The sequence below is a fragment of the Coregonus clupeaformis genome, unplaced genomic scaffold (assembly GCF_020615455.1).
Source record: "Coregonus clupeaformis isolate EN_2021a unplaced genomic scaffold, ASM2061545v1 scaf0098, whole genome shotgun sequence".
In the NCBI taxonomy this organism is placed as follows: domain Eukaryota; kingdom Metazoa; phylum Chordata; class Actinopteri; order Salmoniformes; family Salmonidae; genus Coregonus; species Coregonus clupeaformis.
Window position 1 is genome coordinate 646,118 of NW_025533553.1, and position 27,965 is coordinate 674,082.

Sequence of the window (27,965 nt, forward strand, 5' to 3'; positions counted from 1 at the left end):
TACCACCTTTGTACTTCACTGGCTAAATGTTGTCACAAAATATTGCTCAGAATGGACTTTTTATTATGTAAGTCACTAAGTATAGTTTTTCTACTGAAAGTGAGTAAAAGGAGTTGATGCTTGCACGTTTGCAACTTTGAATTGCCCCATGAATGTAGAACATGACTTTTGAAATTATTTGCATGTTTTTTGCATTTACAGTGTACAGGGTGAACCGTTCCTGGATAGTTACTTGCCTAACCCTTTCCCATGGTAAGTGCATTTACACCGTTATCTTTCCTTCATGTTACAGTAGGCTACTTGTTACAGTAGATGTTTTATCTGGAAGCTGTAATCATAATGCTGAGTAATGTTGTGCATTGCATTTAAGCCTGACAGATGGTGTTAGGTGTTGGAAAGAGTTTTTTTCTCTAAAGTAAGGATACTAATAAGCCTCATATCCATTTGCATTTAATATAGCATTTATTTTACTGAACTACTTAAATTGCAGTTATGATGTCTTGTCATACGGAAGAACATTCTGAGAGGCACCAACTTCATGGTAAATACTTTTCAAATACTGCGTTCTAAATATTTACTGCTCTGGGTCCGGTTTCCCGATAGCGATGGAATGTAGGCTTTTCATACAACAGCCGAAGATGTAACATGCGTTTCCCAAAACACCATGCAGAGAGAACGGTTGCTAAGTGCATCGTTAGAGCATGTGTTGATACTGATAGGATCGAAAGAAAGTGAGCGCTGCTGTCGGATCAGCTTTATCCATTCAAATCTCACTTTAACATTATAATTATTTCATGATACTGACGACAGATCAGCTCCTAAAGAGATATTACCGCCTACGGTTGCAAATATTGAGGCGGCTTCTTCTAATGCTTACCCAATAAAAATGCATTAAATCACTGATTTGGCACATTGCATATAAATGCAACATGTAAAGTGTTGGTCCCATGTTCCATGAGTTGAAATAAAAAATCCCAGAAATGTACCATAGGCACAAAAATTAATTTTTATTTTATTTCACCTTTATTTAACCAGGTAAGCCAGTTGAGAACAAGTTCTCATTTACAACTGCGACCTGGCCAAGATAAAGCAAAGCAGTGCGATAAAAACAACAACACAGAGTTACATATGGGGTAAAACAAAACAAAGTCAAAAATACAACAGAAATAAATATATATACAGTGTGTGCAAATGTAGAAAGTTATGGAGGTAAGGCAATAAATAGGCTATAGTGCAAAATAATTACAATTAGTATTAACACTGGAATGATAGATGTGCAAGAGATGATGTGCAAATAGAGATACTGGGGTACAAATGAGCAAAATAAATAACAATATAGGGATGAGGTAGTTGGTAAGGGGGGTGTAGAGTGGTATTTCTGTCTTTAATAAAGCCCTTTTGTGGGGAAAAAAATAATTCATTCTGATTGGCTGTGCCTGGCTCCCCAGTGGGTGGGCTTGGCTGCCAAGTGGGTGGGCCTATGCCCTCCCAGGCCCACCCATGGCTGCACCCCTGCCCAGTCATGTGAAATGCATAGATTAGGGCCTAATGCATTTATTTCAATTAACTGATTTCCTTATATGAACTGTAACTCAGTAAAATCTTTGAAATTGTTGCATGTTGCGTTTATATTTTGACACAAATTACAAAATAGAACTCAATTCAACATTAAATGTACAGTACCAGTCAAAAGTTTGGACACACCTACTCATTCTTTTTTACTATTTTCTACATTGCAGAATAATAGTAAATACATCAAAACTATGAAATAACACATGGAATCATGTAGTAACCAAAAAAGTGTTAAACAAATCAAAATATATTTTATATTTGAGATTCTTCAAAGTAGCTACCCTTTGCCTTGATGACAGCTTTGCACACTCTTGGTATTCTCTCAACCAGCTTCATGAGGTAGTCACCTGGGATGCATTTCAATTAACAGGTGTGCCTTGTTAAAAGTTAATTTGTGGAATTGCTTTCCTTCTTAATGCGTTTGAGCCAATCAGTTGTGTTGTGACAAGGTAGGGGGGGGTATACAGAAGATAGCCCTATTTGGTAAAAGACCAAGTCCATATTATGGCAAGAACAGCTCAAATAAACGACAGTCCATCATTACTTTAAGACATGAAGGTCAGTCAATCTGGAAAATGTCAAGAACTTTGAAAGTTTCTTCAGGTGCAGTCGCAAAAACCATCAAGCGCTATGATGAAACTGGCTCTCATGAGGACCGCCACAGGAAAGGAAGACCCAGAGTTACCTCTGCTGCAGAGGATAAGTTCATTCGAGTTACCAGCCTCAGAAATTGCAGCCCAAATAAATGCTTCACAGAGTTCAAGTAACAGACACATCTCAACATCAACTGTTCAGAGGAGACTGCGTGAATCAGGCCTTCATGGTCGAATTGCTGCAAAGAAACCACTACTAAAGGACACCAATAAGAAGAAGAGACTTGCTTGGGCTAAGAAACACAAGCAATGGACATTAGACCGGTGGAAATCTGTCCTTTGGTTTGGAGTCCAAATTTCAGATTTTTGGTTCCAACCGCTGTGTCTTTGTGAGACGCAGAGTAGGTGAACGGATGATCTCCGCATGTGTGGTTCCCACCGTGAAGCATGGAGGAGGTGGTGTGATGGTGTGGGGGTGCTTTGCTGGTGACACTGTCTGTGATTTATTTAGAATTCAAGGCACACTTAACCATCATGGCTACCACAGCATTCTGCAGCGATACGCCATCCCATCTGGTTTGCGGTTAGTGGGACTATCATTTGTTTTTCACAGGACAATGACCCAACACACCTCCAGGCTGTGTAAGGGCTATTTGACCAAGAAGGAGAGTGATGGAGTGCTGCATCAGATGACCTGGCCTCCACAATCACCCGACTTCAACACAATTGAGATGGTTTGGGATGTGTTGGACCGCAGTGTGAAGGAAAAGCAGTCAACAAGTGTTCAGCATATGTGGGAACTCCTTCAAGACTGTTGGAAAAGCATTCCAGGGGAAGCTGGTTGAGAGAATGCCAAGATTGTGCAAAGCTGTCATCAAGGCAAAGGGTGGCTACTTTGAAGAATCTCAAATATAAAATATATTTTGATTTATTTAACACTTTTTTGGTTACTACATGATTCCATATGTGTTATTTCATAGTTTTGATGTCTTCATTATTATTCTACAATGTAGAAAATAGTAAAAATAAAGAAAAACCATTGAATGAGTAGGTGTGCCCAAACTTTTGACTGGTACTGTATTTCAATATAATTGAAATAGGCCTATAGCCTACTGTTTTATATTTTAATGCTTTCATCTCGGTTTTCATTTGAAGCATCTTTTTTTTATGTCTCTTGTTTGTATCAGTTGCAAAGACATTAGCAACTTTGTATTTGTAGTGAACTTTGTTCTCAGTGGTCACAGAGATATGGATAAACCATGTGATTCTATGTTTCGCGGAGATCTTCTATTTACAAAGTGATGCGGGAGGGCAAAAAAAGCATTAACGATGCAGTTAGCTGTTCTACGAGTGGTCTGAAGCAGGCGTTAGATTACGAGCGTTTTCAAGTTCAACGCTAATAACGATGGTTTTGGGAAACAGCTCAGAGATTTAACGATGCTCCTACGAAGGTTCTAACGATAAACCGGGCAACCGGGCCCTGTTCTGTGTATTGCAGTCCTATGTTACCTGCATACGTCTATTTTCCATTGTATATTTTCATTGAACTTCCTTGCAGTAAAAATCATCTGAGGCAATCAGGTAGGCTATTAGTGCATCTTTAGTTGTTCTTGAGTAAATAATAATAAAATAATGTATTACATTTGTAAATACCTTTCATTTGAAAGAATAATCTCAAAGTTCATAAAATAAAAGTGAAATAGAAAAAGGATGGGCTTCTTCAGAAAGGGGGCTGATGACAGTGGTCTTAAATGCAGGCAGGTCAATGCCAGATTGGTGGGTTATCAGAGGGCTGAGTGCAGGGTGCACGATTTGAGCAGGGCTGTTGAAATAGGATCCAACGTACAGGAGGAGGTTTTCATTATGGAGAGAGTTTTCTCAATACCTCCCTGGGTGACTTCAAGGAAGCAGGAGAGAGGCTGAGGTGGCGTTGAGGGCGGGAGGAGACAGAGTAATAGAGCTGGAGAAGAGATCTGATGTTGCTGACCTTTGTTTTTAAAAAAGTCAAAGAAGCTGTTACACTGCTCTTCCGTTGTCTCGATCTGGGACTGGGGTTTCAAAATATTCTTTATGGTGGAAAACAGGTGCTTTGTGTTTCCAAGATTTGTATTGAGGAGGTTGGAATAGAACGTCGACCGTACCTCTTTCAGGGCCTTGGAATAGGCCCTTTGGTGCTCTTGAAAGACCAGTTTGTGGACGGTGAGGCCCGAGTTTCTAAGACGACGCTCCAGTATGCGTCCAGTGGATTTCATGTTTCTCAGTTCTAGAGTAAAGCAGGGAGCTGAGCGAGCGAATGTGACATCCTGTGTTTTTATGGGGGCATGGAGGTCAAGCACACTGCTCAGGCATTGGTTGTAAAACTCCACAGGTTCATCCACTGAAGTCCAAGCATCCATATTTTCTGACAGCGTGGCCAATGTTTTTCCAGTTGCGGAAACACATGCGATGCTTGGACTTGGTTAGAGGGGGAGGGAATATCAAGTCCAGTGCAACAACCTTGTGGTCAGACACACCGAGGTCATAGACTGGGGTGGAGTCAGTGATGACCAGGTCAAGTATGTGCCTATGGGTGTGCATGGGGGCATCAACAAGTTGCTTCAGGTCAAGACAGTCAATCAAACTCAGAAACTCCGCAGCAGAGTGACATGAGGGAGAGTCAATGTGGACATTGAAATCTCCTAGAACCACAATGTTGGTTGAGGTGGATAGATAGATAGATTTATTTGACAATGTAAAACACAATACAATCACACATGTGGATAATGCATTTAAAATCATAGAGGATGACACAAAAAACGTTTTAAAACGTATTTCCATTGTGGTACTCCTAAATAAATGTTAACAAACAACATAGTAGGCCTAGGCTACACAGTTGACCTAGCCTACTAGGCATACTTGGATAATACATATAACACATAACAAAACAAAGTACGACATTGTCACAGCCATAGGGTATGACTCCCTCAGTAGATCAGCCATCTCAGGCTCCTAAACTAGTTACATAATGGTATGATGATGGGGATGACAGGCGATGCCAAATGATGGTGATGCAGTTGGCTTGCCAGCTCTGATGTTATCCTCAGCCTCTCTGTAGCCTGTGATGCCAGGTGATGGGGTTGGCTTGCTGGCCCTGATGTCGTCCTCAGCTCAGTCGCTCTGTAGCCTAGACTTCATACTCCTCCACAACTAACGTGTAGCACCCACTTGGGTGATGCCTCTGCTGCTGCTATAGTGCAAAAAAGCCCACCACACATCAGTCTAGAGCAGTAGTCATCCTCAGTAAGAGCCATTTTCATAATGGAGTCAGGTCTCATTGATCAAGAAGCCAGTGCTGAGATGCATCTCTTAAATGCAAACTTTAGCCAGCCAGCTAGATAGCTAGCTAGCCAAACCAGACAAGCCAATCTGCCATCAGTCATGCAACTCCTTGGGTAAAAACAACCAGATATATCCAATCAACGACTCAATGACTTATCAAAAACAAAAAAGCTGATTTAAAAAACAAACAAAAACATCTAAAATAGAGCTCTCTGTTTAGGCTGCCTTACAGCGCTATGGCAACCAAGCAAAGCAGATGAAACAGAGTAATGTGATCTTGGGTCAAAGAATCAAAGAATTCAGGGTTATAGGATGGGTTAGTCTTAGGAGGCAGATAAAGTAGAAGCACAGTCATGGAGTAGGGGGGTTTAGATTTTATGGCGAAACATTCAAAAGAGCACAGTTCAGGCAGGGGCAGAGGGGACAGTTTCAGTTCAGCTTGGTGTATGATGGCTAAGCCACCGCCGTGGCCAGTGCTGCAACTCCAAAGTATGTGGACACCTGCTTGTCGAACAAAATCATGGGCATTAATATGGAGTTGGTCCCCCCCTTTGCTGCTATAACAGCCTCTACTCTTCTGGGAAGGCTTTCCACTAAATGTTGGAACATTGCTGCGGGGAATTGCTTCCATTCAGCCACAAGAGCATTAGTGAGGTCGGGCACTAATGTTGGTCGATTAGGTCTGGCTCGCAGTCGGCGTTCCAATTCATCCCAAAGATGTTTGATGGGGTTGAGTTCACGCCAGTCAAGTTCTTCCACTCCAATCTCGACAAACCATTTCTGTATGTACAGATGAAGTCGGAAGTTTACATACACTTAGGTTGGAGTCATTAAAACTCGTTTTTCAACCATTCCACAAATGTCTTGTTAACAAACTATAGTTTTGGCAAGTCGGTTAGGACATCTACTTTGTGCATTTTTCCAACAATTGTTTACAGACAAATTATTTCACTTATAATTCACTGTATCACAATTCCAGTGGGTCAGAAGTTTACATACACTAAGTTATACACTAAGTTCACGGTGCCTTTATACAGCTTGGAAAATTCCAGAAAATGATGTCATGGCTTTAGAAGCTTCTGATAGGCTAATTGACATCATTTGAGTCAATTGGAGGTGTACCTGTGGATGTATTTCAAGGCCTACCTTCAAACTCAGTGCCTCTTTGCTTGACATCATGGGAAAATCAAAAGAAATCAGCCAAGACCTCAGAAAAAAAAAAAGTCTGGTTCATCCTTGGGAGCAATTTCCAAATGCCTGAAGGTACCACGATCATCTGTACAAACAATAGTACGCAAGCATAAACACCATGGGACCACGCAGCCGTCATACCGCTCAGGAAGGAGACGCGTTCTGTCTCCTAGAGATTAACGTACTGTGGTGTGAATAGTGCAAATCAATCCCAGAACAACAGCAAAGGACCCTGTGAAGATGCTGGAGGAAACAAGTACAAAGGTATCTATATCCACAGTAAAATGAGTCCTATATCGACATATCCTGAAAGGCCGCTCAGCAAGGAAGAAGCCACTGCTCCAAAACCACCATAAAAAAGCCAGACTATGGTTTGCAACTGCACATGGGGACAAAGATCGTACTTTTTGGAGAAATGTCCTCTGGTCTGATGAAACAAAAATATAACTGTTTGGCCATAATGACCATCGTTATGTTTGGAGAAAAAAGGGGGTGACTTGCAAGCCGAAGAACACCATCCCAACCGTGAAGCACAGGGGTTGCAGCATCATGCTGTTGGGGTGCTTTGCTGCAGGAGGGACTGGTGCACTTCACAAAATAGATGGCATCATGAGGAAGGAAAATTATGTGGATATATTGAAGCAACATCTCAAGACATCAGTCAGGAAGTTAAAGCTTGGTCGCAAATGGGTCTTCCAAATGGACAATGACCCCAAGCATACTTCCAAAGTTGTGGCAAAATGGCTTAAGGACAACAAAGTCAAGGTATTGGAGTGGCCATCACAAAGCCCTGACCTCAATCCTATAGAAGATTTGTGGGCAGAACTGAAAAAGCGTTTGCGAGCAAGGAGGCCTACAAACCTGACTCAGTTGCACCAGCTCTGTCAGGAGGAATGGGACAAAATTCACCCAACTTATTGTGGGAAGCTTGTGGAAGGCTACAAGAAACGTTTGACCCAAGTTAAACAATTTAAAGGCAATGCTACCAAATACTAATTGAGTGTATGTAAACTTCTGACCCACTGGGAATGTGATGAAATAAATAAAAGCTTAAATAAATAATTCTCTCTACTATTATTCTGACATTTCACATTCTTAAAATAAAGTGGTGATCCTAACTGACCTAAGACAGGGACTTGTTACTAGGATTAAATGTCAGGAATTGTGAAAAACTGAGTTTAAATGTATTTGGCTAAGGTGTATGTAAACTTCCGACTTCAACTGTACCTCACTTTGTGCATGGGGGCATTGTCATGATGAAACAGGAAAGGGCCTTCCTCAAACTGTTGCCACAAAGTTGGAAGCACAGAATCATCTAGAATGTAATTGTATGCTGTAACGTTAAGATTTCCCTTCACTGGAACTAAGGGGCCTAGCCCGAACCATGAAAAACAGTCCTAGACCATTATTCCTCTTCCACCAAACTTTACATTTCCACTTCACAATAACAGCACTTACAGTTGACCGGGGCAGCTCTAGCAGGGCAGACATTTTACAAACTGACTTGTTGGAAAGGTGGCATCCTATGACGGTGCCACATTTAAAGTCACTGAGCTCTTCAGTATGGGCCATTCTACTGTCAATGTTTGTCTATGGAGATTGCATGGCTGTGTGCTCGATTTTATACGTGGTCCTCTGTAGCTCAGCTGGTAGAGCACGCCGCTTGTAATGCCAAGGTAGTGGGTTTGATCCCCGGGACCACCCATACACCAAAAAATGTATGCACGTATGAATGTAAGTCGCTTTGGATAAAAGCGTCTGCTAAATGGCATATTATTATTATATACACCTGTCAGCAACGTGTGTGGCCGAAATACTAATTTGAAGGGGTGTCCACATACTTTTGGGCATGTAGTGTACCTGTAACTAGGTGTGCAGGTCTCATTTAGGGCTGAGTAAGACTCCAGGCTTTCAGGTTTCAGTTAGGCACATGATGTCAAGCTTCTCAAGTTTCAAGTTTTAATGTCACATGCAAAAGTGTAGTGAAAAGCATTTCTTGCAAGCGCTAAATCCAGCAATGCAGTAATCAATGTCAATGTAGTACAAAAAATATAAGGTAGAAAAAAACAGGAGAAATAAAAACAAGAAATAACAGAACAGGAGAAAGTAACAAGATATATACAGGGTCAGTTCCAATACCATGTTTATAATGTGCAGGGATACTGGAGTGCTAGAGGTAGATACAGTATGTATAGGAGTAAGCATCAGGACTAGGCATCAGGATGTATGATAAACAGAGGAGAAGCAGCGTAAATGAAGATCGTATGTGAGTGTGGTTGTGTGTAGAGTCCGTATAAATGTATGTGCATGTTATGTGTGTGTGTTGGAGTGTCAGTTAGTGTGTAGAGTCCTGTGAGTGTGAACAGAGACAGTGCAAAAATAAAAAATGTATACTGTACAAGGGTCAACTCAGTCTATGTAGCCATTTTGTTAGCTATTTATTAGTTTTATGGCTTGGGATAGAAATGGTTCAGGAGCCTGTTGGTGTCAGACTTGATGCACCGGTACTGCTTGCCCTGTGGAAGCAGAGAAAACAGTATATGGCTTGGGTGGCTGGAGTCTTTATCGATGTTCTGGGCCTTCCTTTCACACCGTCTGATATAGAGGTCCTGGATGGCAGGGAGCTTGGTCCCAATGATGTACTGGGCTGTCCGCACCACCCTCTGTAGCGCCATGCCATCGAGGGCAGTGCTGTTGCCATACCAAGCAGTGCAGTTGTAGAACCTTTTAAGGATTTGAGGGCCCATGCCAAACTTTTTCAACCTCCTGAAGGGGAAGATGCACTGTCGCGCCTTCTTTACGACTGTGAGCGTGTGTGTGGATCGTTTTAAGTCCTTAGTGATTTGGACCCAGAGGAACTTTAAGCTCTCGACCCGCTCCACTGCAGCCCGTCGATGTGGATGGGGGCATGCTCGCCCCCCTGTTTCCTGTAGTCCACGATCAGCTTCTTGGTCTTATTGACATTGAGGGAGAGGTTGTTGTCCCAGCACCACACTGCCAGGTCTCATCATTGCTGTTGATCAGGCCTACCACCGTCGTGTCGTTAGCAAACTTGATGATGGTGTTGGAGTCATGCGTGGCCACGCAGTCTTGGGTGAACAGGGAGTACAGGAGGGGAGTAAGCACACACCTCTGTGGGGTCCCCGTGTTGAGGGTCAGCGTGGCGGAGGTGATGTTGCCTACCCTCACTACCTGGGCTCGGCCCGTCAGGAAGTCCAGGATCCAGTTGCAGAGGGAGGTGTTCAGTCCCAGGGTCCTAAGCCTGGTGATGAGCTTGGAGGGGACAATGGTGTTGAATGCTGAGCTGTAGTCAATGAGATTGCGTCGACTATTGATCCGTTGGGGCGGTATGAACATTGGAGTGGGTCTAGGGTGTTTGGGATGATGGAGTTCATGTGTGCCTTAACCAGCCTTTCAAAGCACTTCATGATTACAGATGTGAGTGCTACAGGGCAGTAGTCATTGTGGCATGAAGCCTTAGAGTTCTTGGGAACAGGAATCATGGTAGTTGTCTTAAAACATGGGGACAATAAAAGGCCACTCTAAAATGTGCAGTTTTTTCACCGAACACAATGCCACAGATGTCTCAAGTTTTGAGGGAGCGTACAATTGGCATGCTGACTGCAGGAATGTCCACCAGAGCTGTTGCCAGAGAATTTAAGGTTAATTTCTTTGCCATAAGCGGCCTCCAAAGTCATTTTAGAGAATTTGGCAATACGTCCAACCGGCCTCACAACCGCAGACCACGTGCAACCACACCAGTCCAGGACGTTCACATCTGGCATCTACACCTGTGGGATCATCTGAGACCAGCCACCTGGACAGCTGATGAAACTGTGGGTTTGCACAACCGAAGAATTTCTGCACAAACTGTCAGAAACCATCTCAGGAAAGCTCATCTGCGTGCTCGTCGTCCTCATCAGGGTCTTGACCTGACTGCAGTTCGGCGTCGTAACGCTGCTGGCACCTGCCCACCCGACTAGAATCACTACTCTCGACGGGTCTGACCTAGAGTATGTGGACAACTACAAATACCTAGTTGTCTGGTTAGACTGTAAACTCTCCTTCCAGACTCACATTAAGAATCTCCAATCCAAAGTTAAATCCAGAATCGGCTTCCTATTTCGCAACAAAGCCTCCGTCATTCATGCTGCCAAACATGCCCTCGTAAAACTGACTATCCTACCGATCCTTGACTTCGGCGATGTCATTTACAAAATAGCCTCCAACACTCTACTCAGCAAATTTGATGTAGTCTATCACAGTGCCATCCGTTTTGTCTCCAAAGCCCCATACACTACCCACCACTGTGACCTGTACGCTCTTGTTGGCTGGTCCTCATTACATGTTCGTCGTCAAACCCACTGGCTCCAGGCCATCTATAAATCACTGCTAGGCAAATCCCCGCCTTATCTTAGCTCATTGGTCACCATAGCAACACCCACCCGTAGTATGCGCTCCAGCAGGTATATCTCACTGGTCATCCCCAAAGCCAACACCTCCTTTGGCCGCCATTCCTTCCAGTTCTCTGCTGCCAATGACTGGAACGAATTGCAAAAATCTCTGAAGCTGGAGACTCTTATCTCCTTCACTAACTTTAAGCATCAGTTGTCAGAGCACCTTACCGATCACTGCACCTGTACACAACCCATCTGAAATTAGCCCACCCAACTACCTCAGCCCTATATTGTTATTTATTTTGCTCATTTGCACCCCAGTATCTCTATTTGCACATAATCTCTTGCACATCTATCATTCCAGTGTTAATACTAATTGTAATTATTTTGCACTATAGCCTATTTATTGCCTTACCTCCATAACTTGCTACATTTGCACACACTGTATATATATTTTCTGTTGTATTTTTTGACTTTATGTTTTGTTTTACCCCATATGTAACTCTGTGTTGTTGTTTTTGAGTTTGAGTTTGAGTTTAAGTTTATTTTTACAGGGACAGTGCACATTAATCAACGTTTCAGTAAAAGTGCCGGTTTTAGCCAGCCGGCTAATTTTCAACCGCAGTCCCTGGGCAGGTTATTAAAAACAATTACAATATAGACAATAACAACATAGAACAAGGCATAGCATACAGACATAGCAACATAGGACAAACAAGACGTAGCATACAGACCGAGCAACATAGAACAAAAAGCAGCAAGACAAAATTCATAAAAGCAACAAAGTGTTTCCACACCTCACAAGTTACAGACAACAGACATGGAAAGCGGCAACACACAGCTAGGGACCATGTTCACAAATCTGATTGACCTTTAGCCATGTCTTCAAGCATTTTGTGAAAGTGTGATATGTGATGCAGTTATGTGTGTCTGATGGCAGTGTATTCCAGACATGGGAAGCTCTCACAGAAAAAGCGGATTTACTAAAGGTGCTTTTCCTTAGGGGAACTACACAGTCACCTCTCATGGCAGACCTTGTGGATCTGCTGCCATATGTTTGGGTTTTCTGTTTAACAAAAATACTGAGTGGAGGGGGAGCCATTTAGGATCTTGAATACAAGACATGCATCGGTATATTGCACAAGATTTTCCCAACTCAGGAGCTCATGCTTTCTAAGGATGTGACAGTGATGATGGCTATTGGGCTTCCTATCAAGCACTTTGAGAGCCTGTTTGTAGACAGACTGAATAGGTCTTACTGTTGTACAGCAAGCTTGGGCCCAACTAGTCAAGCAGTATGTTAAGTGGGGGAGTATCATAGATTTGAAGTACAGTTTTGCTACCTCTGTAGTCAAACAATTTCGTATAAATCGGAAATTAGCTAGGTTGAATTTGGTTATTTGAATTACCTTTTTCACATGCTTTTTAAAAGAGAGGTTGGAATCAAGTATGATGCCAAGGTACTTAAAATCAGATACCCCCTGGAGCTTCTCCCCTGACACATAGACTTCTGGCTCAGTAGCATCTGTTGCCCCCTTTGTGAAGAACATGCAAACTGTTTTTTTCACATTGAAATGCAAACACGAGTCACTGAGCCACTTTGTAACCTGGACCATTTATCGCACTGCTTTGCTTTATCTTGGCCAGGTCGCAGTTGTAAATGAGAACTTGTTCTCAACTGGCTTACCTGGTTAAATAAAGGTGAAATAAAATAAAAATAAAAAACTACTTTTGACTAGGGCCCATATAGCTTGGTCTAAAGTAGTATACTATGTACGAAATAGGGTCCCATATATGATGCCCCACTGGGTAAAGACTGGTTGAATCAATGTTGTTTCCACGTCATTTCAACAAAAACAATCAATGTGATGACGTTGAATCAACATGGAAAACTGATTGGATTGCAAAAAGTCATCAACATAAGGGAATTTCATATTTATTTCACCCAACTTTTAACCTAAATCCAATGGCATGGTGACATTTTTGTTGATTATACGTTGAATTCACACTAGTTGACAACTCAACCAAATGTAAATCCAAAATAGACGTTAAACTGATGTCTGTGCCCAGTGGGACATCCTAGATTAAAATGTTTATGTTCCACTTCTATGTCCAGAGTTTACAGTGAAGGGGAAAGATCTGAAGCTATGTGACAATGATAACCGCGTGTGTGTCACTGACTACAGCGACTGTGTCCCCAAATCTCCTGTGTCACATGGTAGGAAGTTGACTCTTTAACCTCCTTCATGATATCAGATTGTTTTTACTATTACTTTCACTAGCACTAGTACTTTTATTAGTACTGTTACTACTACTTTGAGAGAGAGTACATTTGCTGAGACTAAAAGTAATGTACAGTGCCTTTGGAAAGTATTCAGACCCCTTAACTTTGTCCACATTTTGTTACGTGACAGCCTTATTCTAAAATGCATTAAATAAAAATATTTCCTCAGCAATCTACTCACAATACCCCATAATGACAAAGCGAAAACAGGTTCTTATTTACATAAGTATTCAGACCCTTTTCTATGAGACTCGAAAAAATTGATCTCAGGTGCATCCTGTTTCCATTGATCATCCTTGAGATGTTTCTACAACTTGATTGGAGTCCACCTGTGGTAAATTCTATTAATTGGACATGATTTGGAAAGGCACCTGTCTATATAAGGTCCCACAGTTGACAGTAAATGTCAGAGCAAAAACCAAGCCATGAGGTCGAAGGAATTGTCCGTAGAGCTCCGAGACAGGATTGTGTCGAGGCACAGATCTGGGGAAGGGTACCAACAAATTTCTGCAGTATTGAAGGTCCCCAAGTACACAGTGGCCTCAATCATTCTTAAATGGAAGAAGTTTGGAACCACCAAGACTCTTCCTAGAGCTGGCCACCCAGCCAAACTGAGCAATCGGGGGAGAAGGGCTTTGGTCAAGGAGGTGACCAAGAACCCGATGGTCACTCTGACAGAGCTCTAGAGTTCCTCTGTAGAGATGGGAGAACTATCCAGAAGGACAACCATCTCTGCAGCACTCCACCAATCAGGCCTTTATGGTAGAGTGGCCAGACGGAAGCCACTCCTCAGTAAAAGGCACATGACAGCCTGCTTGGAGTTTTCCAAAATGCACCTAAAGAATCTCAGACCATGAGAAACAAGATTCTCTGGTCTGATGAAATCAAGATTGAACTCTTTGGCCTGAATGCCAAGTGTCACGTCTAGAGGAAACCTGGCACCATCCCTACGGTGAAGCATGGTGGTGGCAGCATCATGCTGTGGGGATGTTTTCAGCGGCAGGGACTGGGAGACTAGTCAGGATCGAGGAAAAGATGAACGGAGCAAAGTACAGAGAGATCCTTGATGAAAACCTGCTCCAGAGCGCTCAGGACCTCAGACTGGGGCGAAGGGCCACCTTCCAACAGGACAACCACCCTAAGCACACAGTCAAGACAACGCAGAAGTTGCTTCGGGACTTGAACCCGATCTAACATCTCTGGAGAGACCTGAAAATAGCTGCGCAGCAACAATCCCCATCCAACCTGACAGAACTTGAGAGGATCTACAGAGAAAAATGGGAGAAACCCAAATATCGGTGTGCCAAGCTTGTAGCATCATACCCAAGAATACTCTAGGCTCTAATTGCTGCCAAAGGTGCTTCAACAAAGTACTGAGCAATCATTTCTAAAAACCTGTTTTTACTTTGTCATTATGGGGTATTGTGTGTAGATTGATGAGGAAAAAAACTATTTAATTAATGTTGGAATAAGGCTGTAACCTAACAAAATGTGGAAAATGTCAAGGGGTCTGAATACTTTCCGAAGGCACTGTATCTACTTATAGCAATCTATTCTCTCATGGCTCTGGTTTCCTCTATCATGTGTTTTATGCATTTATTTTATGTGTGTGACTTGATTTCAAATAATTATAGTAATCCACTGCCTTTTCATTTCCCCATTTGCCTCCATTTTCAGAAAGGGTGAACATATCATGCTTTTTTCTACTCACTGACTACTCTCTGTCTCCGTACCCTCAATGCCTTTGGAGTCAGGAATATAACATCAATGCAGAAAGCATGTACTCTCTCATTTTCAGTCAGTAAGTACATTTCAGTCATCTTAAATATTGCACCAAATATTACACCTTTATACTTTATTGTGACGTCAATTATTTGATCAAGGCTAATCAAGGTCATATCAACTGACTTTGCACCTATGTTGAATTGCTCCATCACCTGGGCTCCCTTTCCGCAGGACAAAATACTATATATCAAGAATAATGCTTACCATGACAGCATTGACATCTAAAATTGTCTCATTTATTATGAATATTAATTTCAGGACCACTCCTATTTATTCTTGTACGGGAATCTTCAACTTTAGTGGACGAATGAATGTAACTTTAAAAATGAAGAACAACATGAACGGAATGGAGTCGTGGTCAGAGCCCTACGAAGTGGTGGTACTTGAAGCAAGTAATAACCCTTTAATTGCTCATTTAGAATGCCAGTACATCTTACTTGTAGCACATAATATGAGATGAGATGAGGGACACTGTTTCATGTGTTGTTTATTTCAATTATGAACAGACGTCTTGTTGAATCTTGAATTTATAAATGTATTTATAATTTATTTATACATTTATGGAATTTATAAAACATGTTTGTGTATTTATTAGGATCCCCATTACTCTTCCTGGGGTCCAGGCAGGGTTAAAACAGTTACATCACAACAAAATACAACAACAGCCTTAATCATAAATTAAACAATACATCATACATTACATTACTGCTATAATATTACAAATGTACAATATAAAATCCAGAATACCACAACATTCCAATGTTTGTGTGTGTGTGTGTGTGTGTGTGTGTGTGTGTGTGTGTGTGTGTGTTTGTGTGTGTGTCTCCTCACAGTCCGCATTGTGCCTTGAGGTGTTGTTTTATCTGTTTTTTTTTATCTGATTTTAATGCTCGTTTGAGTTACTTGATATGGAAGAGTTCCATGTAGTCATGGCTTTCTCAGATCTGTTCTGGACTTGGGGACTGTAAAGAGACCCCTAGTGGCATGTCTTGTGGGGTATGTACAGTATGGGTGTCTGAGCTATGTGTTAGCTGTTTGAACAGACAGTTCGGTGCTTTCAACATGTCAGTACCTCTCACAAAGACAAGTAGTGATGCAGTCAATCTACTTTGAGCCAGGAGAGATTGGCATGCATGTTCTTGATATTAGCCCTCCGTTAACATTTAAGGGCCAGCCGTTCTGCTCTGTTCTGGGCCAACTTTAATTTGCCTATGTCTTTCTTTGCAGCACTTCCAGGTATGATAAAACTAAGGCCTGTAGTTTAAAAATATATATATTTAGGACTAGCTTATTACTTTACACACATTCTAAAACTAACTGCAGCTCTTTGTTAAGTGTAGCAGTGATTTCACTTGCTGTGGTAGCTGCCGTATATAATGTTGAGTCATCAGTCACACAGGCTTTGTGTGTGTGTGTGTGTGTGTGTGTGTGTGTGTGTGTGTGTGTGTGTGTGTGTGTGTGTGTGTGTGTGTGTGTGTGTGTGTGTCCTCACAGTCCGCATTGTGCTGTGAGGTGATGTTTTTTCTGTTCTTTACTATGACTGTGAGGAATGTGGGGACAGTAAGAGGGGATGAGAATTTGTCGTTTCACTTCATTTTCTTTTTGCTAAATGGAACAGTAAAGGCACCTTGTCCTACCATCACATCAGTCAATGGCTCTGACAACTCACTGGAGGTGACATGGGGGATCAGCAAGTGGCACACTAGATGTCGGGTCCGTTACCGAATGGCCACCGCTGACAAATGGACTCAGGTATTGACTTCATTCTCTTCTGCTCTCACCTCACTATCCAGAAATCTTCAAGTCTCTGACAGTGCACATGCTGTTATATGATGTATATTTTAATCCAACGTTACATTTATTTGGGTAGTTAAAGACTGAACCCAGACTACGTCCAAAATAGCACCATATTCCCTATATGGTGCACTTCTTTTGACCAGGGCCCATAGGGCTCTTTTCAAAAACAGTGCACAATGTACGGAATAAGGTGCCATTTGGGACGGAGACACAGTGATGTACTGCCATCTCTCATACCAGATCCCAGCCTATGTTCCTGTGGAATACCCTGATAAAACAGTCTACACAATTGAAGGCCTCAAGCCGTTCAGCAGCTACATCATAGCCGTTTCCTGCATTTTGTCATACGGTCACTGGAGTGACTGGAGCATGGAGACAACTGGGACAACACTGGAGAGTGGTAATACAGTTAATGATAAATCCAAGTCATGCCTTACACATGCTTCAACATTTGGAAACCTTACTGAGACTGTCAATAACCCTGGATAGCTCCAGGGTAGGAATTAGACTTTATGAAATCAGCAAGTAATGTTAGTTCAGTGGTGTGTGACAAAGCTACATTTAAGCAATGAGGCCCGAGGGGGTGATGTATATGACTAATATACCACGGCTAAGGGCTGTTCTTACGCACGACGCAACACAGACTGCCTGGATACAGCCCTTAGCTGTGGAATATTGGCCATATACCACAACCCCCGAGGTTCCTTATTGCTATTATAAACTGATTACCAACATAATTAGAGCAGGAAAAATAAATTGTTTGTCATACCCATGGTATACAGTCTGATATACCACAGCTGTCAGCCAATCAGCATTCAGGGCTCGAACCACCCAGTTTATAATTGAAAACAACATATGGATGCCAGACTAAGATATTGTGTGCAGGAGGGCTCCTGATACTGCCACATCATGCTAGGGCTTATTTTTGTGTTTTCACAGCACCCTCTAGATCGCCAGATATCTGTTATCATATGGAGACGGTGAACAAGCAAGGACCTCATCACCTTATGCTTATGTGGAAGGTCATTTGTGTTTAAAACATTGTTCTTGGGCTCATCCTCAACTTTTATCTTGCTGTCTAAATCTATACTCAAGATTTGATAAAGGTCTGCACAGTGGTGCAAAAAGTCAGCATCATGATCTGATCTGAGGCCTTATCTGATTGGCCCTTCGGTCATGTGTACATACATGACCGAAAGGCCAATCAGATAAGGCCTCAGATCAGATCATGATGCTGACAGTGGGGTCCGAAATTATTGACACCCTTGATAATGATGAGCAAAAACTATTTTTGCTGTGTTAAGGTTTATATTTATTTACACTACCGGTCAAAAGTTTTAGAACAACTACTCATTCAAGGGTTTTTCTTTATTTATTACTATTTTCTACATTGAAGAATAATAGTGAAGACATCAAAATTATGAAATAACACATACAGTGAGGGAAAAAAGTATTTGATCCCCTGCTGATTTTGTACGTTTGCCCACTGACAAAGACATGATCAGTCTATAATTTTAATGGTAGGTTTATTTGAACAGTGAGAGACAGAATAACAACAAAAAAATCCAGAAAAACGCATGTCAAAAATGTTATAAATTGATTTGCATTTTAATGAGGGAAATAAGTATTTAACCCCTCTGCAAAACATTACTTAGTACTTGGTGGCAAAACCCTTGTTGGCAATCACAGAGGTCAGACGTTTCTTGTAGTTGGCCACCAGGTTTGCACACATCTCAGGAGGGATTTTGTTCCACTCCTCTTTGCAGATCTTCTCCAAGTCATTAAGGTTTCGAGGCTGACGTTTGACAACTCGAACCTTCAGCACCCTCCACAGATTTTCTATGGGATTAAGGTCTGGAGACTGGCTAGGCCACTCCAGGACCTTAATGTGCTTCTTCTTGAGCCACTCCTTTGTTGCCTTGGCCGTGTGTTTTGGGTCATTGTCATGCTGCAATACCCATCCACGGCCCATTTTCAATGCCCTGGCTGAGGGAAGGAGGTTCTCACCCAAGATTTGACAGTACATGTCCCTGTCCATCGTCCCTTTGATGAGGTGAAGTTGTCCTGTCGCATTAGCAGAAAAACACCCCCAAAGCATAATGTTTCCACCTCCATGTTTGACGGTGGGGATGGTGTTCTTGGGGTCATAGGCAGTATTCCTCCTCCTCCAAACACGGCGAGTTGAGTTGATGCCAAAGAGCTCAATTTTGGTCTCATCTGACCACAACACTTTCACCCAGTTCTTCTCTGAATCATTCAGATGTTCATTGGCAAACTTCAGACGGCCCTGTATATGTGCTTTCTTGAGCAGGGGGACCTTGCGGGCGCTGCAGGATTTCAGTCCTTCATGGCGTAGTGTGTTACCAATTGTTTTCTTGGTGACTATGGTCCCAGCTGCCTTGAGATCATTGACAAGATCCTCCCATGTAGTTCTGGGCTGATTCCTCACAGTTCTCATGATCATTGCAACTCCACGAGGGGAGATCTTGCATGGAGCCCCAGGCCGAGGGAGATTGACAGTACTTTTGTGTTTCTTCCATTTGCGAATAATCGCACCAACTGTTGTCACCTTCTCACCAAGCTGCTTGGTGATGGTCTTGTAGCCCATTCCAGCCTTGTGTAGGTCTACAATCTTGTCCCTGACATCCTTGGAGAGCTCTTTGGTCTTCGCCATGGTGGAGAGTTTGGAATCTGATTGATTGATTGATTGATTGCTTCTGTGGACAGGTGTCTTTTATACAGGTAACAAGCTGAGATTAGGAGCACTCCCTTTAAGAGTGTTCTCCTAATCTCAGCTCGTTACCTGTATAAAAGACACCTGGGAGCCAGAAATCTTTCTAATTGAGAGGGGGTCAAATACTTATTTCCCTCATTAAAATGCAAATAAATGTATAACATTTTTGACATGCATTTTTCTGGATTTTTTTGTTGTCATTCTGTCTCTCACTGTTCAAATAAACCTACCATTAAAATTATAGACTGATCATTTCTTTGTCTGTGTGCAAACGTACAAAATCAGCAGGGGATCAAATAATTTTTTCCCTCACTGTATGGAATCATGTAGTAACCAAAAAAGTGTTAAACAAATTTTAGATTCTTCAAATAGACACCTTTTGCATTGATGACAGCTGTCACGTCTACTCCTACTCTTCCCCTCCGGCGTGCGATGTCGCCGGAATACACCTGGCATCCATCATTACGCGCACCTGCAGATCATTATGATTCACACCTGGACTTCCTCATTACCTCCCCTTTTTCAGTCCCTCCCTTACGTTCATTCCTCAGTCGGTATTGTTCCTGTGTTCATGCTATATCACCACTGTTACGCTGTCTTGTTTCATGTTTGTTGTTTTTATTAAATGTTTCACCTGCACCTGCTTCTCCACTCACAGCGTCATTGTTACAACAGCTTTGCATACTCTTGGCATTCTCTCAACCAGCTTCATGAGGTAGTCACCTGGAATGCATTTCAATTAACAGGTGTGCCTTCTTAAAAGTTAATTTGTGGAATTTCTTTCCTTCTTAATGCGTTTGAGCCAATCAGTTGTGTTGTGACAAGGTAGGGGTGGTATACAGAAGATAGCCCTATTTGGTAAAAGACCAAGTCCATATTATGGCAAGAACAGCTCAAATAAGTAAAGAGAAACGACAGTCCATCATTACTTTGAGACATGAAGGTGAGTCAATACGGAACATTTCAAGAACTTTGAACATTTCTTCAAGTGCAGTCGCAAAAAACATAAATTGCTATGATGAAACTGGCTCTCATGAGGACCGCCACAGGAATAGAAGACCCAGAGTTACCTCTGCTGCAGAGGATAAGTTCATTAGTGTTACCAGCCTCAGAAATTGCAGCCCAAATAAATACTTCACAGAGTTCAAGTAACAGACACATCTCAACATCAACTGTTCAGAGGAGACTGTGTGAATCAGGCCTTCATGGTCAAATTGCTGCAAAGAAACCACTACTAAAGGACACCAACAAGAAGAAGAGACTTGCTTGGGCCAAGAAACATGAGCAATGGACATTAGACCGTGAAAATGTGTACTTTGTTTTGGAGTCCAAATTGGAGATTTTTGGTTCCAACCGCTGTGTCTTTGTGAGACGCGGTGTGGGTGAACGGATGATCTCCGCATGTGGATTTCTCACCGTAAAGCATGGAGGAGGAGGTGTTATGGTGTGGGGGTGCTTTGCTGGTGACACTGTCTGTGATTTATTTAGAATTCAAGGCACACTTAACCAGCATGGCTACCACAGCATTCTGCAGCGATACGCCATCCCATCTGGTTTGGGCTTAGTGGGACTATCATTTGTTTTTCAACAGGACAATGACCCAACACACCTCCAGGCTGTATAAGGGTTATTTTACCAAGAAGGAGAGTGATGGAATGCTGCATCAGATGACCTGGCCTCCACAATCCCCTGACCTCAACCAAATTGAGATGGTTTGGAATGAGTTGGACTGCAGAATGAAAGAAAAGCAGCCAACAAGTGCTCAGCATATGTGGGACCTCCTTCAAGACTGTTGGAAAAGCATTCCTCATGAAGCTGGTTGAGAGAATGCCAAGAGTGTGCAAAGCTGTCATCAAGGCAAAGGGTGGCTACTTTGAAGAATCTAAAATCTAAAACATATTTTGATTTGTTTAACACTTTTTTGGTTACTACATGATTCCATATGTGTTATTTCATAGTTTTGATGTCTTCACTATTATTCTACAATGTAGAAAATAGTAAAAATAAACAAAACCCTTCAATGAGTAGGTGTTCTTTTATTTTATTTTGACCGGTAGTGCATGTATATGTATTTTTTATGATAGTATTTCACTCAAGATGCATACATTGTCCAATCAATAGATATATTCTTATATCTAAATAGGCCATTTGACTTTTAAAATTCAATTTGGTTTTGTATTTCAGGCCCTTGATGTTCATGATGCTCACGGACGTATTCTTGGGTACCAAGTGAGCTACACACAAACAAAGCACCCCTCTCTGAGTGTGACCACTAACACCACAGATCTGAAGGTGGTCCTTGTGGTGTCCGAGGAAGAGTTGGAGGTCACAGTTATGGCGTACAATAGTGCTGGTGGATCTCCTTACTCTCATCTAAAGATTGACCCGAGTCTTCATCAGAGTGAGTTAAATGTCTGTTTTCATGAATAGATAGTGACTACAGAGGGGTTTGACTTTCATTTCAGTGGGTGATAATCTCAACACCCAGAACCAAATCTCAGTGCAACTCGAATAACCGCATGTCACAAGAGGCTAAATGCTTGGTAATGGTATGTACTTCTGAGAAAATGAAGGAGAGAAGAAGTCTCTAATCTTGACAACCATCTGGTTGATTAGACTCCTCCACCCTTGACAAGATTGTGCAATATCCTTTATGTGTCAATATCACCCATTTCTGTAGAGGCCTGAGAGGGAAGTGAGAAATGTCAGATGCATAAGCCCTCTGTCTCCAGCCTTTACGTCAACATTTTTACCAGTGATGTTATTATATGTATTTTTCTAGATTGCCCTTGAGCTATTCATTCAGAAATCAAAACCGTTTAGTTAGACATTCAACATAGGTATTTGCCCCCTGAAGGGGCAAAGCTTTTCACCTGGTGTAATTGGTCAGATATTAGGTCAATTAACATATTTAAACAGTGGATGTTTGTGTTAGCTGTATCCTCAGTGAGAAGACTTTGGGTGAATTCTGAAGATGATAGGCTGGTGCTTCAATGGGATGTGGGACACATATCCCTGCCAGTTAGTGAGGTTGCCCATGAGTGGGCCACTGATGCTGCACATCCCACATCCAGTCACTGGAAACGAGTAAATGGCTCCACCAGATCAACAGTCTTGAAAGGTAAATGCATGGGCATGCATTGTGATGAAGTAGACAAAGCATTGACACCACATGTATCACAGTTAGATCGTAATAAGACACATTGACTGTGCAAATGCATGCACCTCTGTTTCAGACCATCTTCAGCCTGGGACAACATACAGAATCAATGTTTACCCCATATCTAATCAACTGTGTGGGCCACCCAAGTCAATCTTTGCCAACCTAGAGTACGGAAGTAAGTAGGGCTAATGGTAAAGTCGTAACATTTATTCCCTTTTTGTTTATGTGAAATGGGGTTCCTACTATTCCTAGAATATGTTGCACAGGCGGCTGGTGGCACCTTTATTGGGGAGGACGGCCTCATAGTAATGGTTGGAACGGAATGAATGGAACAGTATCAAACACATGGTTTCCAGGTGTTTGATCCCATTCCATTCACTCCTTTCCAGCCGTTATTATGAGCCGTTCTCCCCTCACGAGCCTCCTATGCTATGTTGCTTCAGCGCTTTTAGGTGCTATCGGAATGCACGTTGTGGATGTGACTAAAAACACAGTGACTGTACAGTGGGAGTGGCAGAGGAAAGAGCTTCACACCAAGGTTCTCAGATACAGAGTGATACTGCGCCTGGGGGAGATACAGGTCGAATGTAAGAGCATTTCCTCTGTTTACATACAGTGCCTTGCAAAAGTATTCATCCACCTTGCCGTTTTTCCTATTTTGTTGCATTACAACTTGTAATTTAAAAGGATTTCTATTTGGATTTCATGTAATGGACATACACAAAATAGTCCAAATTGGTGAAGTGAAATAAAAAAAATAACTTGTTTCAAAACATTCTCAAAAATAAATAACCGAAAAGTGGTGTGTGCATATGTATTCACCCCCTTTGCTATGAAGCCCATAAATAAGATCTGGTGCAACCAATTACCTTCAGAAGTCACATAATTAGTTAGATTGCACACAGTTGGACTTTATTTAAGTGTCACATGATCTGTCACATGATCTCAGTATATATACACCTGTTCTGAAAGGCCCCAGAGTCTGCAACACCACTAAGCAAGGGGCACCACCAAGCAAGCCGCACCATGAAGACCAAGGAGCTCTCCAAACAGGTCAGGGACAAAGTTGTGGAGAAGTACAGATCAGAGTTGGGTTATAAAAACATATCCGAAACTTTGAACATCCCACGGAGCACCATTAAATCCATTATTTAAAAAATTGAAAGAATATGGCACCACAACAAACCTGCCAAGAGAGGGCCGCCCACCAAAACCCACGGACCAGGCAAGGAGGCCATTAATCAGAGAGGCAACAAAGAGCCCAAAGATAACCCTGAAGGAGCTGCAAAGCTCCACTGCGGAGATTGGAGTATCTGTCCATAGGACCACTTTAAGCCGTACACTCCACAGAGCTGGGCTTTACGGAAGAGTGGACAGAAAAAAGCCATTGCTTCAAGAAAAAAATAAGCAAACACGTTTGGTGTTCGTTAAAAGGCATGTGGGAGACTCAACATATGGAAGAAGGTAATCTGGTCAGATGAGACTAAAATTGGTCAGAATTGAAGGAATGATGGATGGTGCTAAATACAGGGGAATTCTTGAGGGAAACCTGTTTCAGTCTTCCAGAGATTTGAGACTGGGATGGAGGTTCACCGTCCAGCAGGACAATGACCCTAAGCATACTGCTAAAGCAACACTTGAGTGGTTTAAGGGGAAACATTTAAATGTCTTGGAATGGCCTAGTCAAAGCCCAGACCTCAATCCAATTGAGAATCTGTGGTATGACTTAAAGATTGCTGTACACCAGCGGAACCCATCCAACTTGAAGGAGCTGGAGCAATTTTGCCTTGAAGAATGGGCAACAATCCCAGTGGCTAGATGTGCCAAGCCTATAGAGATATACCCCAAGAGACTTGCAGCTGTAATTTCTGCAAAAGGTGGCTCTACAAAGTATTGACTTTGGGGGGGTGAATAGTTATGCACGCTCAAGTTTTCAGTTTTTTTGTCTTATTTCTTGTTTGTTTCACAATAAAACATATTTTGCATCTTCAAAGTGGTAGGCATGTTGTGTAAATCAAATGATACAAACCCCCAGGTTGTAAGGCAACAAAACAGAAAAAATGCCAAGGGGGGTGAATACTTTCGCAAGCCACTGTATTAGTCCAGGCGATTTGTGAATTTTTTCTTTTTACTTTTTCATTAAAGCATGAAACTTGGGGGCCCTGAACATTTTCAGTTATGGATAAAATCTTATGAATGGTCTACAATACTAGCATGATGATGATTTGCATGGTAGTGCATTCAATAACAATGTGACAGTTATTTTCTCTTCTGTCCAAAACTCCTTAAAGACCGGGCCGAAAATTGCATTAATAATGAATTGATATAAATGACGGATTTTGCATGAATGTTTGATCTCAAGTTAGGATTTGGTCCTATGTGATAAAGTCATTGTTTTGTCCCTGGATTAAACAATCACAGTGTTGAAACTATTATTGATATACAGACAGATAAATTGCTCTTCTATTCTCCATCTCAGCTCTCCCTGTCTGGCCAGATGTATGGCAACATACATTCCTCAAACTCCGTGCAAACACAGGCTATTCTGTTCATTTACTGGCGGAGACTTCTAATGACAACATTTCAAGAGAAATTATTCCTATTAAAACAAATATTTTTGGTAAGTATTTCTTGAAGTACAGTATTGTTGAGAACATATATGATTAGTCAGGTAGCCTTATGGTATTAAGCTGGTAGTGCATAATATCATTAGAATTGGGCAATTCTAAATTATGCTATCTAGCTACAGGCTTGATTGGGTCCAAAGCTGCTGATTGTGCATTGGTGTATTTTAATGCATACCTCATTATAATGTTGGTAGAATATTAAATATAAGGTTATTTTGTCCACATTGGTTTTGATTTACCAAATAAACATACGTCTGAGTATATGAAACTTGTTCCATTTTCAGAACAAAATGAAATAATGTTCACCTCCTGTCTAATCATCCTGCTTACCCTTGGCCTTGGAGTTTTCTTCATATTATCCAGAACTGTGTAAGTCATACATTTTTGTATTTTTCTTCATAATTAAAACCTTATCACATTGTTTTTGCTTTTCTCATTGCTTATGGGTACTTAGCTTCATCAGTATCATAACATAAGGCCAAGGCTCTTTGTCATTAATGATCAGGGATGGATAAGAGCGTCTGCTAAATGACTAAAATGTAAATGTCTTGATGCTTGCCTTTTCCTCTTGCTCTCTATGATATGTGATTAGGCCTTATCTGATTGTCCTTCGGGCTATGTGTATACAGGTGTAGGATCTTAATTTGACCAGTAACAAAATAATCCTGCAGCAACAGGATTTGAACATTTAGTCCATAATGTTGCTTGATCAGTGGTTAGGCTATTAGCTGGACAAAAGTAGGCTACATGAAAAGTGCAGTACTGTTAATATAACCTTGTGTCAGTGAAGGTTTTCAGTGAATTTATGTAAATCATGAAGCTCATCTGCGTTTAATGCTGCGCAGGAAAATGTTCTGCACTAAAAGTGTGATCGAATTAAGATCCAACATCTGTATACGAATGACGCGAAGGACAATCAGATACATTATACATGAGCCGAAGGCAAATCAGATAAGGCCTATACACCTATCAACGAGAGCAATAGAAAAAATTGCACTCTAATTCGTGTTTTTTAAAATCTTATCTTCCGCTTGTTTACATTTACATTTGACATTTTAGTCATTTAGCAGACGCTCTTATCCAGAGCTTGTCTCTGTGTATTTGCTGTGTATGTTTTCTTACGTATGTATTTGGCTTTTTTATGCTGCACAATAATTTCCTTTCGGGGGACAATAAAGATATATTGAATGGAAATGAATTAACAAGAAATTCGGTAGAATGCCCTGGAATGAGGAACGAGAATGAGACAAAACTGTGTCATGTCGAAGGTTAAGGGCTTTATTCTATAAATCCACACTGCATATGTTGTTTAAACACATTGTGCATATTATTATTGTGTTATTTTCTTTGCAGCTGCAAAGCATATTTCTTTCCAACAATTGCTAACCCTGGGGTCAGTGTTGTTGGACGATGGCTTTTGGAGTCCCACCATGAGGTGATTTTCATGGATATGCACGATTGCATCCCCCATTTGGGACACGCACCACATGTCGGAAATTGTTGTGTACAAAGAGAGGGTGTTGTGTTGTATTAGTTAAGCTTCTTAAAATCATAGACCACAGTCTGTGTATAATGTACATTTCCCCCAACAGAAAAGCAGTGTGAAGAACGTACTGAAGCTGGAGGAGTTCTTAGAAAAAGGTTTTGTTGAGCTGGGGCAAGAAAGGCCACCTGTGAGAGAGGATGGGATTTTTAATCCTGGTTCATCTCACAGTACCCTCAATATAGAACATGTGTCTATTCCACAAAATACAGAATACATTGAAAACACTCCTAAAAGTAACAGAGATAACAGGGATTCCTGCCTGATGTTTAAAAATGTTGCCCACATAGAAAATGGCCAGGGTAGCATACTTCCAGAAAGCACCCAAATACAATGCGATTTTGACTATATAAGGAACGGGCATACTCCTGGGGAAATTGCATTTTTAGAGAACACCCCACTTGAATGCAATGTTGAGTAAATTGAAAACACTTTTTCTCTGCAATAATAGGCTCACAATGGATTGTCTTAAATGAATGCCATTTTAATATTCTCAATAAACCTGACTAGATTATCCATTTAAATGTTGTACATGTAAACCATTTTAAGTGCTACTGTAATTCATAATGTTACAGGCTTTGTTTTTTCCACTTATGTTTTGAGGTTGGACTTAAGCACGTATAGCTCGTTAGCACGTAGGGCGCACCGATTGGTGTCACCTCATTAGTCAGTATGTGTTACACCTGGGCTGGTTGCCATCTCGTAAGTGGGAAGGTGTTTCTCCTGTGCTGGCCCAGGTGCTACTTAAGAGTGGCTGGCCCAGTGCTCTTGAGAGATGTGGAGGGTTAACGCTTTTAGTTGGTGCTCTGTATTTTGATTTCTAGACAAACAATCCTTTATCTGATTTTCCCTGTTTTCGTTTTGCTCAATTTTTTGGTTTGCTTCCTGTCTTTAAGTTTGGTGTGGGTTTTTATTTTGTTTGCCTCTTCTTGGGCAAATTTAGTGGGTGTCTTTTAGGTTC

At 41.6% G+C, this 27,965-nt stretch overlaps 1 protein-coding gene across 2 annotated transcripts; it reads left to right on the plus strand.

Annotated features, from left to right (window-relative positions):
- Positions 1 to 27,642, plus strand: LOC121584612 (interleukin-6 receptor subunit beta). 2 transcript variants are annotated; one of them, XM_041900599.1, is made up of 17 exons: positions 1 to 67; positions 202 to 252; positions 491 to 541; positions 13,188 to 13,289; positions 15,033 to 15,156; positions 15,399 to 15,532; positions 16,759 to 16,892; positions 17,178 to 17,337; positions 17,877 to 17,959; positions 21,856 to 22,072; positions 22,607 to 22,792; positions 22,908 to 23,009; positions 23,278 to 23,421; positions 25,314 to 25,454; positions 25,746 to 25,830; positions 26,815 to 26,896; positions 27,054 to 27,642. In XM_041900599.1, the coding sequence occupies exons 1-17, from the start codon at positions 52 to 54 to the stop codon at positions 27,423 to 27,425; spliced, it is 2,184 nt and encodes a 727-aa protein (XP_041756533.1). In that variant the 5' UTR covers positions 1 to 51; the 3' UTR covers positions 27,426 to 27,642. The 2 variants fall into 2 exon arrangements, with proteins under 2 accessions (XP_041756533.1, XP_041756534.1); XM_041900600.2 differs by lacking the exon at positions 26,815 to 26,896 and having other exon boundaries at positions 27,054 to 27,159.
- Positions 27,643 to 27,965: the final 323 nt, after the last annotated feature.